This window comes from Herpailurus yagouaroundi, unplaced genomic scaffold, assembly GCF_014898765.1.
Source record: "Herpailurus yagouaroundi ecotype Mexico unplaced genomic scaffold, PumYag 191, whole genome shotgun sequence".
In the NCBI taxonomy this organism is placed as follows: domain Eukaryota; kingdom Metazoa; phylum Chordata; class Mammalia; order Carnivora; family Felidae; genus Herpailurus; species Herpailurus yagouaroundi.
In genome coordinates, this window is record NW_024412422.1 from 13,737,391 (window position 1) to 13,752,179 (window position 14,789).

General features: G+C 42.2%; 1 protein-coding gene across 11 annotated transcripts in view; it reads left to right on the forward strand.

The window, feature by feature from the left end:
• Window positions 1-14,789, forward strand: part of CCDC62 (coiled-coil domain containing 62) — a 46,754-nt gene that overhangs the window by 11,566 nt on the left and 20,399 nt on the right. For 6 of the 11 annotated variants that reach the window (XR_005781127.1, XM_040443977.1, XM_040443981.1 and 3 more), the window contains 5 exons: window positions 2,004-2,105; window positions 6,292-6,380; window positions 6,722-6,837; window positions 9,181-9,909; window positions 13,354-13,510. Coding sequence is in view for 10 of the 11 variants with exons in the window: in XM_040443977.1 (XP_040299911.1) it covers window positions 2,004-2,105; window positions 6,292-6,380; window positions 6,722-6,837; window positions 9,181-9,909; window positions 13,354-13,510 (1,193 nt within the window). In the remaining variant the exon portion in view is untranslated. The remainder of the gene's footprint in view (window positions 1-2,003; window positions 2,106-6,291; window positions 6,381-6,721; window positions 6,838-9,180; window positions 9,910-13,353; window positions 13,511-14,789) is intronic. The other 5 variants (XM_040443978.1, XM_040443986.1, XM_040443980.1 and 2 more) reach the window with 5 other exon arrangements.

Here is a 14,789-nt window from a genome sequence, read left to right on the forward strand (position 1 = left end):
GGGCTGAGGAGTTGCCACAACACACCTGCGAGAGCGGCTTTTTGGCGCATGTTTTATTTTTTGAAAGTTCCTGTTGCGTTCTCATTTTCTATTTTTGTTCTCGGAGTAACTCATTCATTTCCTTCTGAGTAATATTACTTGAAGCTTTATAGCGAAATGGAGGCTAGGTGTACCAAATAGGTTAGTCCTATTTACGTGAGTGTGGATGTAGGTGATGGAGTAAAAGCTTACCTTTTCCTACAGAGAGCATGGAGGTAGGCCCACTTTTCTTTCCCTTTCTCTTTCTTCCTTTCTTTCTTTCTTTCTTTCTTTCTTTCTTTCTTTCTTTCTTTCTTTCTTTCCTTTTTAATGTTTCATTTATTTTTGAGAGAGTGCAAGTGGGGGAGGGGTGGAGAGGGGGACAGAGGATCTGAAGCAGGTTTTGTGCTGACAGGAGCCAGCCCCATATGGGGCTTGAACTCACCAACTGTGAGATCATGACCTGAGCTGAAGTCGGATGCTCAATCGACTGAGCCACCCAGGCGCCCCGGTAGGCCCACTTTTCTCTGGCCATTCCCCACCCTGGGGCAGAGTAAATGGTCATCGAGCTCCACATGAGCATAGGCTCTCACCGTGGAACAAGCAACCTTAGAATAACAAAGCTGTATTTTGGTGGAAGTTACTCTGACCTCTGTCCTTAGTGGAGTGCCTCGTTGTTAGAAGGTAGAGGAAAGTAAAGTATCTTCCAGACTGAGAAGGCACTTTGAGACTGAAAAATGAAGCAAGCCATTCCATACCATTCACATGGAGTTTTAGTCAGGGTCACTTAGTGACAGGGGGATCGGGTGGCCCATGATCCTGGTGCTACATAAGCTACTCTCCACGAAATCCAGACTTTAATCCATAGCTTTTATGGAGTGAGGGGCATTGTGATGAGGTCAAGGGTAGTTATCTAAAGTGGTGCCATCTGTGCACCAGCGGGAAGATCAGAATAAGCCTTTCTGAATTCCATCTAGGGCATGCAGTAACCTCCAAGCGGCCTGGAGCACACAGGCCCGAAGGAGGTCATTGTGCAGACATGAACCAGACGGAGTCAGTATTTTCAGTTCTCCTGCACCCCTGAGCCAGTGAGTCGCTGTTGAAATTGTGAAAGTTTACTGTGGTCGATTTAATTTAAAAGACTCAGCCTTCTAAAATCTTGTTCTTATGATGCCTTGACTTGTGCCAAATCGTAGGCTTTGTCTCCATTTGTAGCTTCAGCTAAAACCATAATCACACTGTAAGCCCCTTGACAGCAGGGACAGACTCTGTCATCTCTTTAAAGGATGACAGGGTAATGGACAGTGGACTAGAGAGTGAGGGCAACGAACTCAGTCCGGGTGGACTGGGAAGGCGGCTTTGAGGAGAACATTTGAGCAGAAGCTTGGATGGCGAGAAAAGTAGCCATGTGAGGATCTGGGCCCAGAGCCTTCCAGGCAGAAGGAACAGCAAATACAAAAGCCCTAGGCTGGGTTTTGAGGTTGGGACACGTTCAAGGAACAGAACAAAGAATGGGGAGAGTGACAGTCAGGGCCATGCAAGGCTTAGGGTAGTGAGTTTAGATTTCATCCTAAGTGTGGTAGAGCTTTTAGCGGAGAAGTGACATGAAGAGTTTTACTTTTAAAAGATTACCCTGCGGGTCCTGGTTGGCTCAGTCAGGAGAGCGTGTGATTCTTGATCTTGGGGTCGTGAGTTTGAGCCCCACACTGGGGGTAGAGTTTACTTAAAAAAAAAAAAGAATAAGATTTCTGATTGTTCTTTGGATTCTAGGCTGTAAAAGAGAAGCCAGTCAGGGATATGGAAGCCTGACAAGGGTCACTGCCAGGGATGCAGTGAGATTCAAATATGAGGCATATTTTGGTTGTAGCTCCAACAGGATTTCACATTGATTGGAAAGGGTGCCGAGGGCATGAGGTATTCAGTGTATATAGTCTTCTAGGAACTAGTATTTATTTGAGGACTTTTGTTTTCTTCTATTTGTGAAGAGGATCTAAATGAAAAGACAACAGAAAATAACGAACAACGAGAAGAGATCATTCGCCTCAAGCAAGAGAAAAGTTGCCTGCATGATGAATTGGTTTTTACTGGTAAAAATAGAAATTAATTTAAGCGATTGAATAGTTACATATTTGTAACCTAAACTTTCTATGGTACGACCACAACAGACTGAAGGAATTACACCTCTCTCAAAATAGTAGTTTTTTGGTTTTTGGTTTTTTTAACAGCCTTTAAGGGACAGGGAGGGACCAGTCAGGGAATATTAAAGTCGTTAAAAAAAAAAAAAAAAAAAAGGGCGGGTGCCTGCGTGACTCAGTTGAGCGTCAGAGTTGGTTTTGGCTCAAGTCATGATCTCACGGTTCATGAGTTCGAGTCTCAGGTCGGGCTCTGGGCTGGCAGTGTGGAGCCTGCTTGGGATTCTTTCTCTCTCCTTCTCTGCCCCTCCCCTGCTCTCTTTCGCTCTCTCTCTCTCTCTCCCAAAAATAAATAAATAAATTTTATTTTATTTTTTTGAAATGTTTATTTTTGAATGGGGGGAAGGGCACAGAGAGAGAGAGAATCTCAAACGAGCTCCTTGCTGCCAGCACAGAGCCCAGTATACAGGCTCAAACCCATGAACCATGAGATCATGACCTGAGCTGAAATCAAGAGTCAGACACCCAGCCGACTGAACCACCCAGACGCCCCCTAAATAAGGAAACTTAAAAAAAAAAAAAAAAGCAAATTTATCACTAGTTTAACTTAGGTCCCCTCAAGATAGATATAAATATTGCATTCCACCCACCCTCCACCACATTCTCCCACACTGCCCACTGTATATACCCCACTAGTTTCCACTAGTTCAGACCTCTGCCTCTCCACTTCCAGTCGAGAACCACTGATGTACAGATCTTCTCTCTGTCCTTGCCAGCCAAATTTTATTAGGCTTTCATTCTGGTAGTTTGTATGAGGAAAATCATAGAATTGGAGGTGAAGTTTCAAATAGAATTAATTAAATTGACATATTTGGGGTTTATTTATACACACCCTTAATGCCCTTCCTTCTAGGAGAATAAATTTCTTAAAGGGCAAAATGCATTATTAACATTTTTTCACATAAAATGAAATTCTTAATTTTAAGGTCATGTGATTAAAGATTGGGGAAAATGCAGTTTTCTACCAGTAGAGGTCACTGTTTTCATTATTTCTAGGATTGCTGTCTCAAAGTAATCTATTAAAAATGTATGTGTAAATGAGATATACATGTATCCTAAAGTCATATATGTATGTATATAGCTTTACAGTTGAATTCAAACAATCTTTGGGTCAGCTTTTGTGTGCCAGCACTCTGCTAGTTGCTATGAAGCTCATAGGCCCACAGAAAATCTAGTACTCTACAGATGTGAACACAATGCTGTGGGAGGTCAGAGGAAGATATTTACAGTATATTTTAACCGTCTCCCTTTGTTTTGATTTGGCAATTTTTACTCCTACATCCTATTGTGTATTACTAGGATGTATTACAGATTATGGAATTTGTTAGATAATACTATAATAAATCCATTTTGTGAATAATTTTATTATTTTTATGTTGATTTATTTTTAAATGTTTATTTTGTGCGGGGCGGGGAGGGAGGACATGAGTGGGGGAGGGGCAGAGAGAGGAGGAGAGAGAGAATCCCAAGCAGGCTCCATGCTGTCAGTGCAAAGCCTGATATGGGGCTTGATCTCATGAACTGTGAGATCATGATCTGAGCCCAAATCAAGAGTCAGACACTTAACCAACAGAGCCACCCAGGCACCCCTCCTAAGCTTATCTCTTAAATACCTTTTCTTTCTTTTCTTTTTTTTTTTTTTGTTTATTTATTTATTTTTGAGAGAGAGAGAGAGAATGAGAGAGAACACAAGCAGGGGAGGGGCAGAGAGAGAGGGAGACAGAGAATCCCAAGTGGGCTCCATGTCACTGGCGCAGAGCCTGATGCGGGGCTGGAACTCACGAACTGTGAGATCATGACCTGAGCCAAAATCAAGAGTCAGACACTCAACTGACTGAGCCACCCAGTTTCCCCTCTTAAACACCTTTTCTAGTCATACCACTGTCTCAAACAATTTTTGTGTGTTTAAATTATAAAAGTGAAGGAAGCCTAAAATAATTTTAAAAGGCTTAATATGGTAATATCCTGTCAGATGCTATAACTGAAAATGAACACATTTTATTTGAAGCTGGAAGATGTCTTAAGACATCTTAAGATGTCTGTTAAGTTCAAAACTTTTTTTTCTCTCATTGAAGATGAAGTGCTTCACATAGATGATGTGTTTCTTTGTTTTGTACATAACTGCTTATAAGAAGTTTGCAAATAAAGTGATGATACTAGTTCATATTTCTGGGGTCCTGATTGTCCTGTAAACGAAGCCCCGGGGCATTGAGTGATTGATTGCCTAAGGTCTCCTGGTCAGTAGAAGGCAGAGCCTTGACCGGATGTGGTGGGTGCAGACTACCAGGGCCCTTTCCCCTCTGGTGTCTTTCTTAGGCTGCTCGCTCAGGCAGCTACCAGCAGAGTCCGACATCTCTTTGTTTTCTGTGACCACAGAAAGAGTGGTCCCACCGCTTTGATCTCTCAGCTAAACCCAGCCATGTAGAAAAGTATCTGACCGAGCGAAACACCGATATTTACAGTAGAGTTGCCTCTTATGCACTAGTAGATTATTCTAAAGTCCGAGATTAAGGCAAAGTTCACATATATTTAAAATTACCCGTGAACTCCAAATATGGCTTTTGGTCAGGGGCCGTACTGTATCCAGAGTATCTCGAGTATCTCAAAATACTAGGAATTACACCCGGCGTGTCACAGTGCTGCTAATAATGAGAGGCAAGCGGAACTGAGCCCAGCAGAGAGAGTCACAGATCCACTGTGGGCATTACTTCCAGTTAAACTAGCTGCCATTCCTTTTTTAGTTTTTTCTTTGTGCTTATAATTGAATTCACATAAACTGAATGCAACTCTGCATAAGTAGTGCAGGCGCACTGCATTTATATGCTCTCATGATGGTGTTGACGCCTATAATGCAAAGAAATAAATTCAGAACGGAGTAGAAAAGACGTGATAGTTTCAAGCTGACAACGTGGCTTTCACTGAACTTCTCTTCACATTTTCCATCTTGTGCACGCGGATTACCTTTCAAAGGTGAGATGATGCTGCAGACCCATGTTGGAAGGGCTGAGCATGAGCCACGCTGGGGAGACTGGGCGGCTGTGCACAGACCTGTCTGGCTCCTTCCTGCAGCTGGTGCCCTGACCCCCAGAGCGGCTGTCCAGTGGAGTTACAGTCCGCAGCAAAGCACGGGCCTGTGTCCTCACGTGGTCTTTGCGATGTCCAGATGGAAAGTGACGATAAAAACTTTTGTCCTTTTTCATGTAAAATGAAAATGTAGAAAAATGACATGTAGAAGGTGTTTTATGAAAGAACCATAGATAGAAGTTACACATTTTTATTGAGATTGTCTCCGATTTACTTCGAATTCAATTCATGTAGTTACAGGGTCATTTTATACATTTAGTTTGAACTTCTTATAAAGTTACTGATTTTTTCTGAAGTGAAGCATTTATTGTTGATTTCTGATTTCTGTGTGAGTCACTTTATTTCTCCTTTAGTGTAATATTAACGTGTTTTTTTTTTTTCTGGTACTAGTCTTTGTATAGCACTTCAGATTCTTTTCTTCCTATGGGTTCTCAATTTACCAAGTTCTGAAACCGTTTTATCTATTTATTCATTCATTCATCCATCCATTCACTCATTCATTCTGTTGATAAAGGTAATATGTTGTTTGGGTTTTTGCAATGAAAATGAATTCATAAGTTAGTCATGTAATGTGAACAAATTTTTAAAAATTAAAGTAATACATATTTTATCATGCCCCTCCCCCAAAAAAGAGAGAAAAATAATTGTTATTAATCCTCCCATCCAAAAAAGCTTATTTTAATATTTAATGTACTTGTTCTCAGATTTTTTATCTTTGTGTCCGTGTATATAAACGCACAGTGTGATTTGATCATACAGTTGATACAATTCTGGATCTTTTCTTTGACTCAGCATTAATTACACTGTGAAAATTTTCAAGTTTGGTGAAAGATCTAGTCAGAATCACAGAAAAAGCTCTTCCCAGCCATGCATTTTGCAAATTTTAAGTTCAGGAACAGGAGGAAAATGTCACTGGAACATTAAATTTTTGGAAATGAAGAGGTTTGTGTTGATATGGCTGATGAAAAATATTTGAATAACATTTGTTGTTAAATAGCACAGAGAGAAAAAAGGAAAGATGAGTTACTTGATATTGCCAAGTCAAAGCAAGAACGTACAGACGCAGAACTACGTAATCTGAGACAGGTACGTCCCCGGTTCCCCTGCCCTTACTGTTAGGTGGGACACGTTTATAAACAAACATCGAATTAGGAAAAGCGTGTGTCTGCCGATTTTTGCTTATGGTGCTTTTAGTGTCCTAAGTACATTAAAGGTATGTCACCTTTAGCATAATCAGTAGGGTTTGGCTTTTGGTAACGAAAGGTTAGGAAACCAGTTATACTAACAAATCTCAGTGCTAACATAGGAAAAATTAAAGCAAACATATTTAGCATATGTCTCTAGTCACCATCTGATGTGTTGTAACATTTGAATGTTGACTCAATACAGTTTTATTGTCACAACTTACTTATCAATATTTATGGCAGATTTATGTAAAACAACAGAGTGATCTGCAGTTTCTTAATTTTAATGTGGAAAATTCTCAGGAATTATTACAGATATATGACTCAAAGATGGAGGAATCAAAGGTTCTGGAATCCAGGTAACCTTAGTAAGATGCTGTTAGTATGATCTTGTATATTATTTTATCGTTCAGTCTGCTTATTAAGTACTTACTGGAGGCCGGTATTGACCGTCATTCCCTAAGGGATAGGGAATAAATATATATGAGCTAGTAATTACCATTATAATCCTGTGTTGTAATGAGACCTGATCTGAGAATTTTAGGTACGATCCTGATTTAGCCACTTGATGAAAGAAATTCATTAGCATTATCTGTGTGTCTGTTGTGTACAGGGCTTTGAGCTCAAGTGGAAACCGCAGAGGTGAATCATGTCCTCTTTCAGGCGCACTTAGTGTGTAGTGTTTAGCACTCACGGGGCTGGGTGTGGGCAAAATAAAGACACCTAGGACATAGCACTTGCCTAAAAGAAATAACGCCAGCGAATGGTATACATAACTGGAGTAGGAGTTCAGCTAGCTGAGGGTGATCTCTGATTTTAGCTGGATTTTCCTGTTTTCCTTGTTAATAGAAGGAGACACCTTTTCATACCTCTAACAAGCAGTGTAGTGTATGAGTTAAATCGGTCTCTGTAAAGTTAAAATACAAATATATGAGGTGTGGTTTAATTTAACAGGCATACAGCTGCCCCCACAGTTACATTTAGTCTACTTTTCCAAGCACCGGTGTTACGTGGGAGTCATGACCGGGCACAGGAATGAGGGCAGGTCCCCACCGCTGGGGGGGAGTGAGGGGGGGTTGTAACTGCGCAGGTGTGGAGGCCGCCCTGTGCTCCCAGCAGCCCCTTTGCTGGTGGTTAGCAGTTGCAGCGGTGGACGTGGGGAGCGACTGTCCCTCCGGACAGTGTGACTGCTGTGCTTTACTTTTCTTTTGAGGCCTTCTGCTGGGGGGGCAGGGGGGTAGTTACATTTGGCTTTGTGTCCCAGCTGTTGCTGCTGCTGCTGCTGATACTTACCACACCAGCCCAGAGTTCTCTTGCAGGCAAGAGCCCCCATCACACTGGCTTTTTCGTTGTTTGGACCTCATTGCCCCTGGGAGGCACTTGGGCAAGATGCATGAAGTTACTCTCTAAGAGGGTGAAATGGCCTGTGCCATTCTAGAAACGTGGGGGTTGAGTTGTCTGAGGGGTCAGAACTCTACAGATCAGAATACCTGAATACATGTGACATGAAGACAGTTTAGTTAACGGTGTATCCTGTTGTATAGTGTTCTTTTTTTTTTTTAATTTTTTTTTTCAACGTTTATTTATTTTTGGGACAGAGAGAGACAGAGCATGAACGGGGGAGGGGCAGAGAGAGAGGGAGACACAGAATCGGAAACAGGCTCCAGGCTCCGAGCCATCAGCCCAGAGCCTGACGCGGGGCTCGAACTCACGGACCGCGAGATCGTGACCTGGCTGAAGTCGGACGCTTAACCGACTGCGCCACCCAGGCGCCCCAAGTGTTCTTGATCTTCATTTTATGCACACATGCCTTTCTTACTTTAGACCAGCTTTCAGTATATCGCTGTGTAAATATCCAGCAGATAAATGGGTCGGTCATGAATGCAGTATGGTAAACACATTTGGCACTTTCCACTGTATCTCTGTCCCTTGAATCTCTGTCCCCTTTCAGTCCTGGCTTTACTTCTGTTTACTGTGACACTAATAGGAAGGGGAATAACAGACCAATGAACAGGTATTTACGGAATACCTAATGTATGTTAAAGGCTGTCCTGAAGTGCCAGGAGGACTAAAAAGGCCTATACATTAAGAAATTTACAAGTCGGGGCTCCTGGGTGGCTTAGTCCGTTAAGCGTCCGACTCCGGCTGGGGTCATGATCTCACAGTTCGTGGATTTAAGCCCTACATCCGGCTCTGTGCTGACAGCTCAGAGCCTGGAGCCTGCTTTGGATTCTGTGTCTCCCTCTCTCTCTGCCCCTCCCCACCCCTGCTCTGCTCGTGCTCTGTCTCTCAAAAATACATAAACATTAAAAAAAAAAAAAAAAAGAAAAAAACTTATGAGTCTACTGAAAAGACAAGATATATACATGAAAGTTGGTGAACAATATAGTTATAATAGGAAGTTTGCTGCATGATTAGAGAATACATACAATAAAGCAGTAACCGCAGTATAGGCAGTAAGCACGGGGGAGTGGAAGGCAGGAAGGGAAAGTAAGCGTGTGGGCTTGCCGGTCAGAAAGACTTCCTTGAAGTCAGGTGGAAATCGGGCTCTGAAGAAAGAATACATATTCTACCTTACCTTTTCATTTCATACAAATGGGTCTTAATAGGATTTAGCTCAACTAATGGGGTTTGAGTGAAATATTTAGAATGATGGTATTAAGTGTATCTTATAACTTACGTTTTTTGTAATGCCACCATAGCAGAGACATGTGTTTGTCAGACCTTGAGAATACCCGCCCAAAAGTCGATATTAAGAGAGAGAAAAATCAGAAGTCACTGGTTAAAGACCCAAAATTTGAGACCACGTTGGTTCAGCAAAATAGGTCAGACAAGAGCCCTTGTGATGTATGCAAAGAGAAGAGACTACAGGTTAATACTTCATTTGGGGGGAAAAGTATAATTGCTGTCTCATCTCTATTTACAAAAGACTTGCTGGAGAAGCAAAAGTCTTGGTCTCTGGGAGGAAAAATGCCGATGGAAGCCGAAAACAAAAGTACATTTTGCAAGATCCATGCAAAGTCACCAAAAGGGAACGGGATAGAGATTCAGAATGAAGAGAAACAACTCTTGGAAACATCAATGTCCTTATCTGATGAGAAACAGTGGCATGATGTTAACGTGTACCTGGGCCTGGCCAGCTGTTCTGGGGCAAAACAACCGGAAAAGCTGAATGTTGAATGTCAAGATGACATGGAAAGGTCTGGAGTCTCCTGTTGCCATAAAAATGAAGCCTGTTTGGGGGAAAGTGACATATGGGAATCCAAGTGCTGCCACCCGAGTAACTTCATAATCGAGGCACCAGGCCACATGTCTGACGTGGAATGGATGAGTATTTTCAAGCCTTCCAAAGTGCAAAGAATCGTTCGCCACAAATCCGTGTGTACTTGTGCAGAAAGTGCCAGCGGACGGAAATACAACTCCTCCACGAGGTTAGTGATGTTGGCATTGTTAACCCCCGGGGACCCCACATGCTGTGCTTGGAAATGGAAAGGGCATTAGCCACTCGACGCTCACTGGGAAGCAGAGAGCGGTGTTTGCGAACAGAAATCACGTCTGGGGCCAAACGGTTACTCTCTTCATCACCACATAGTCAGTCGAGTTTCTGATTGTGCAAAGAGACCCTATTAGATTCCAGTGAAAAGTTTGTACCTAGGACTGCTTCTGAGGCAAAGGTTCTGTTTGAAAACAAAGCCAGTTGTCATGAGTTGGGCAAATTTTTTTTTTTTTTTTTTAAAGCTAACAGTAGGTCACTTTACAGAGCAGAATGCCGCTCTGGAGCATTCCTCACCCCTGGATCCCGTGTGAATCGATAAGCTGTTTTTCTGCAGAGATTACATTCCCTAGACCACAGATAAGAATTTCGCCTCCACCTGCCCCCCCAACCCCCCAGTGACATATTTCCGTATCCAACTGCTTCTGCCCTTGTGTTCATTTTACATTTCCCAAACCTTCTCACTTTTTGAAATCATGCAAGAAAAATAATATTTGTACATAACAAGCTGAGAAAGGTTAATGTTTTTTTTAAGAGAAGAAAATGGATTAGTCATTAGCATATGCTGCATTATTCAGGCTCATCTTATCATTAGACTTGCTGAATCTTGGGGTGCCTGGGTGGCTCAGTTGGTTAAGCATCCAACTTCGGCTCAGGTCATGATCTTGCGGTTCCTGGGTACAAGCCCTGCATCAGGCTCTGTGCTGGCAGCTAAGAGCCTGCTTTGGATTCTCTGTGCCACCCTCTATCTCTCTCTGTGCCCCTCCCCACCTTGTGCTCTCTCCCTCAAAAACAGAGAAACATAAAAAAAAACTTGCAGAATCTTGTGGTTGAGGGGCGCTATAATAATGTCTGAAATTTAAAAAAACTTTTTTGGGGGGAGGGGTAGGAGGGAGAGAGGGGGGAGAGAGAGAGAGAGAGAGAGAGAGAGAGAGGAGAGAGAGAGAATCCCAAGTAGACTCCATGCTCAGTATGGAGCCTGATGCAGGACTTGATCCCATGACCCTGAGATACGACCTGTGCTGAAGTTGAGAGGTGGACCCTCCATCGACTGAGCCACTCAGGTGCCCCAATGTGTGCAATTAAAAAAAATTTTCAGTGTTTATTTATTTTTGGGAGAGAGAGAGACAGAGCATGAGCAGGTGAAGGGCAGAGAGAGAGGGAGACACACAATCTGAAGCAGGCTCCAGGCTCCGAACTGTCAGCACAGAGCCCAAAGTGGGGCTTGAACCCATGAACCATGAGATCATGACCTGAGCTGAAGTCAGACACTCAACCAACTGAGCCACCCAGGCACCCCTGCAATTTTTAAATAAAACCTAGCTCTTTGTTCTTAAATTACAGAAAGAATGAAGTTTCTATATTGAGAGCCTTATTTCAGTCGTCACGCTGACTTTCATAGGACTTTATGATTAAAATTTCTTTCTGGTAATTTCATTATTTGGATTTTTCTTTGGCCCTTTTAGAAGCCTAAGTCATTTAAAAATCACACATGAGGTTCTGGGTGGCTCAGTTGGTTAAGCATATGGCTCTTGACTTCAGCTCAGGTCGTGATCTTATGGTTCATGGGTTCAAGCCCCATGTCGGGCTCTGCCCTGGCAGTGTGGAGCCTGCTTGGGATTCTCTCTCTCCCTCCCTCTCTCTAGCCCTCTGTCTGTCCCTCTCCCTCTTGCATGCTCTGTCTCTCTCTCTCTCTCTCAAAATAAATAAACTTAAAAAAAATCATACAGATAGTTATTGCCTGTTGTGAAATTTTAAAGTAAAACGGTGGTGCCACTCAAAGTTATCTATTTGTATTTGTTTTTTACAGATTTTCTTTAAATAATTGCAAGTTATCAGTAGAGCACAACTGCGCATTTTCACTGCTGAGCGAAGAATACACATAGATTACGGGGAAAGTTTATGGTAGTTTTTTTTTAACGTTCGTTGAGTGTATGGTTTAACAACATTATTTAAAAAAACTTTTTTTAAGTTTATTTATTTATTTTGGGTGGAGGGAGAGAGAGCATGTGCGTGCACACAAAAGGGGAGGGGCAGAGAGAGGGAGAGCCAGAATCCCAAGCAGGCTCCGCACTGTCAGCATAGAGCCGAGTGCAAGGCTCGAACCCACAAACTGTGGGATCATGACCTGAGCCAAATCAAGAGTCAGACACTTACCCAATCAAGCCACCCAGGTGCTCCTTCTTTTTTTTTTTTTTTTTTTTTTTTTTTTTTTTTTTTTTTTTTTTTGAGAGAGAGAGCGTGAGCAGGGGAGAGTGGCAGAGGGAGAGAGAATCCTATTTAGGCTCTGTGCTCAGCCCCTATGTTAGGTTTAAGAGCGCAGTGGACATATATAAAATTTAACATAGGAAAGAAATTCAAATTTACATTCGGAGTTTTCTTTCAAGACCCTTTTGACCTCCCTGGTTTGAAATACTTGACAGGACTCGTGCTGCCAGCAGAGGGGCGGTGCCCACACGTCACCTGACAAATGCGTGGCTAAACACAGAAGATAATTATGTTCTCCCTTAGAGTATAAGCACTTACTGTGTACCTACTTTATTATCGGGCTGAATGCTCCCGTTTGTTCCACCATCCCATGCCAGCCAGACCACGGGGGGGTTACCTGTGGAGGGAGAAGCCACGGGCAGCCTGCTCCCCTTCAGTTACAGGGCACGTGGGAGGAAGGGGTGCCAGCTTTTGCCATTCATTCTGCTTTGAGCCCAAATATCCTACCCCGAAGCTTGGCTACACAGCTCTGTTCTCCGATACCGACGGCCTGCAGAAGAATGAAGAGCCACACGGTGCTGTCCGACTCTCACAAAAGGGTTGGACTTTTAAAAACCATTAACAAAAATCAACTTCACAAACCAAAAACCCAAAATTTTCACAAGTTTAACCTGTGTTAATTTTTCCCCTCCCTTTTGGATGATTTTCCTTCATTTTCTTTTCTTTTCTTTTCTTTTCTTTTCTTTTCTTTTTTCTTTTCTCTTCTTTTCTTTTTTCTTTTCTTTTTTCTCGTTTCTTTTTTCTCTTTCTTTTCTTTTCTTTTCTTTTCTTTTCTTTTCTTTTCTTTTCTTTTCTCCCTTCCCTTCCCTTCCCTTCCTTTCCCTTCCCTTCCCTTCCCTTCTTTCTTTTTGGAAGGGGGATGGAAATTCCCTATTCTGTTGTTACCCTCTAAGAATTCTGTTTTAATTCTGACTGCAAAGGGTATGCATTAATTGATAATATTCTACTCAGTTATTCTCTTCAAATCTCTAATGTTCTACTCAAACTTGAGCTTCTTCATTAAAAAGAAAAACAACTTTTTTCCTGTTGAGATGGTTTGAAGTGTAAGAGTATTGGTGACGCATGTTTGCCAGCACTTTAAGATGTCTGTCCCGTTTGGTTTTATCGTTTGTAGTGAGCTGTTTGCCATCCAGCATTCCCACTGTTTGGGTGCTTCAAAATCTGCGGCACGAGAGGATGAGAGATTGATAGAGACAGGGCCCTCTCCTGATACAAAGAACTCACCTAAGATTTTGTTATTCAACAAAGAGGCACCATTGTCCAATGAGAAGGTTTGTATTTTGCTTAGAGATACCCAGCTCATTCAAGCGAGACTCCTCCCCAGCATGCTTTTAATTCTCCTGTAGTACTGTGGTTCGTGTGCTTAGTTTTGGTCATTCTTCAGGGTTTGTTTTTTTTTTTTCCCTAAACTATGGGACTTTAATTATATCATTTAACTGAAGTCACAGTTACTCACCTTCTATTTCCTTTAAATATTATTCTATAGGGGTGCCTCAGTGGCTCAGTTGGTTAAGTGTATGACTCTTGGTTTTGGCTCAGGTCATGATCTCACCGTTCATGAGTTCAAGCCCCACAACAGACTCATGCTGACAGTGTGGAGCCTGCTTGGGATTTTCTCTGTCTCTCTGTCTCGTCTCTCTCTGCTCCTCCCACGCTCACACATGTGCTCTCTCTCTCTCTCTCAAAATAAATTTTAAAAAACATAAAAAATAAATGTTATTCTATAGAGTTAACTCCAGGCCAGATGTCCCTCAGGCCCTCCTGGTGACTGATAGATACATACATATTACATATATATGTGCATACACATATTTTAAATATAACAAAAAAGACTGTAACAAGCAATTGTGCACCTACATTCAGATTTAACATGTTTACCTTTGTCACATTTGTTTTATTTTTCTTGTTCAAGAAATGAAATACTACAGATAAAGTGTGGGTCCCATGTGCCTTCTCCCCTCGCCCACTCCCCCCCACCAGTTATCACTATCCTGAAGTTGCAGTCATGCTTTTTCTTATGCTTTTACTACTTAAAAACATAATGTCGTGTGTGCATTTAAAATGTGCGTAAGTGGTAAAAGATTGTCTCTATCCTTTTGCGATGATTTTTCCAACTGTGTGAATATTTTCTGACATTTATCCATGCTGATACTTGAAGACTTAGTCCCTTCATTTTGACTGCTGATCAATATGTAGTCTATTGATTGAATAAATCAGTTTGTTCATGCCCCTCCTGATGGTCAGTGAGGTTGTTACTGCACTGTCACTGTCACACATGAGCCGGTGCCTTCACCGTAAATGGGATCCACATTACAGCTCTGTCAGAGTGAAAATAAAGTTGAAGTGAACTTAATTTTTTTTTTCAACTTTTTATTTTTTTTATTTTTTTTTTATTTTTGGGACAGAGAGAGACAGAGCATGAACGGGGGAGGGGCAGAGAGAGAGGGAGACACAGAATCGGAAACAGGCTCCAGGCTCTGAGCCATCAGCCCAGAGCCCGACGCGGGGCTCGAACTCACGGACCGCGAGATCGTGACCTGGCTGAAGTCG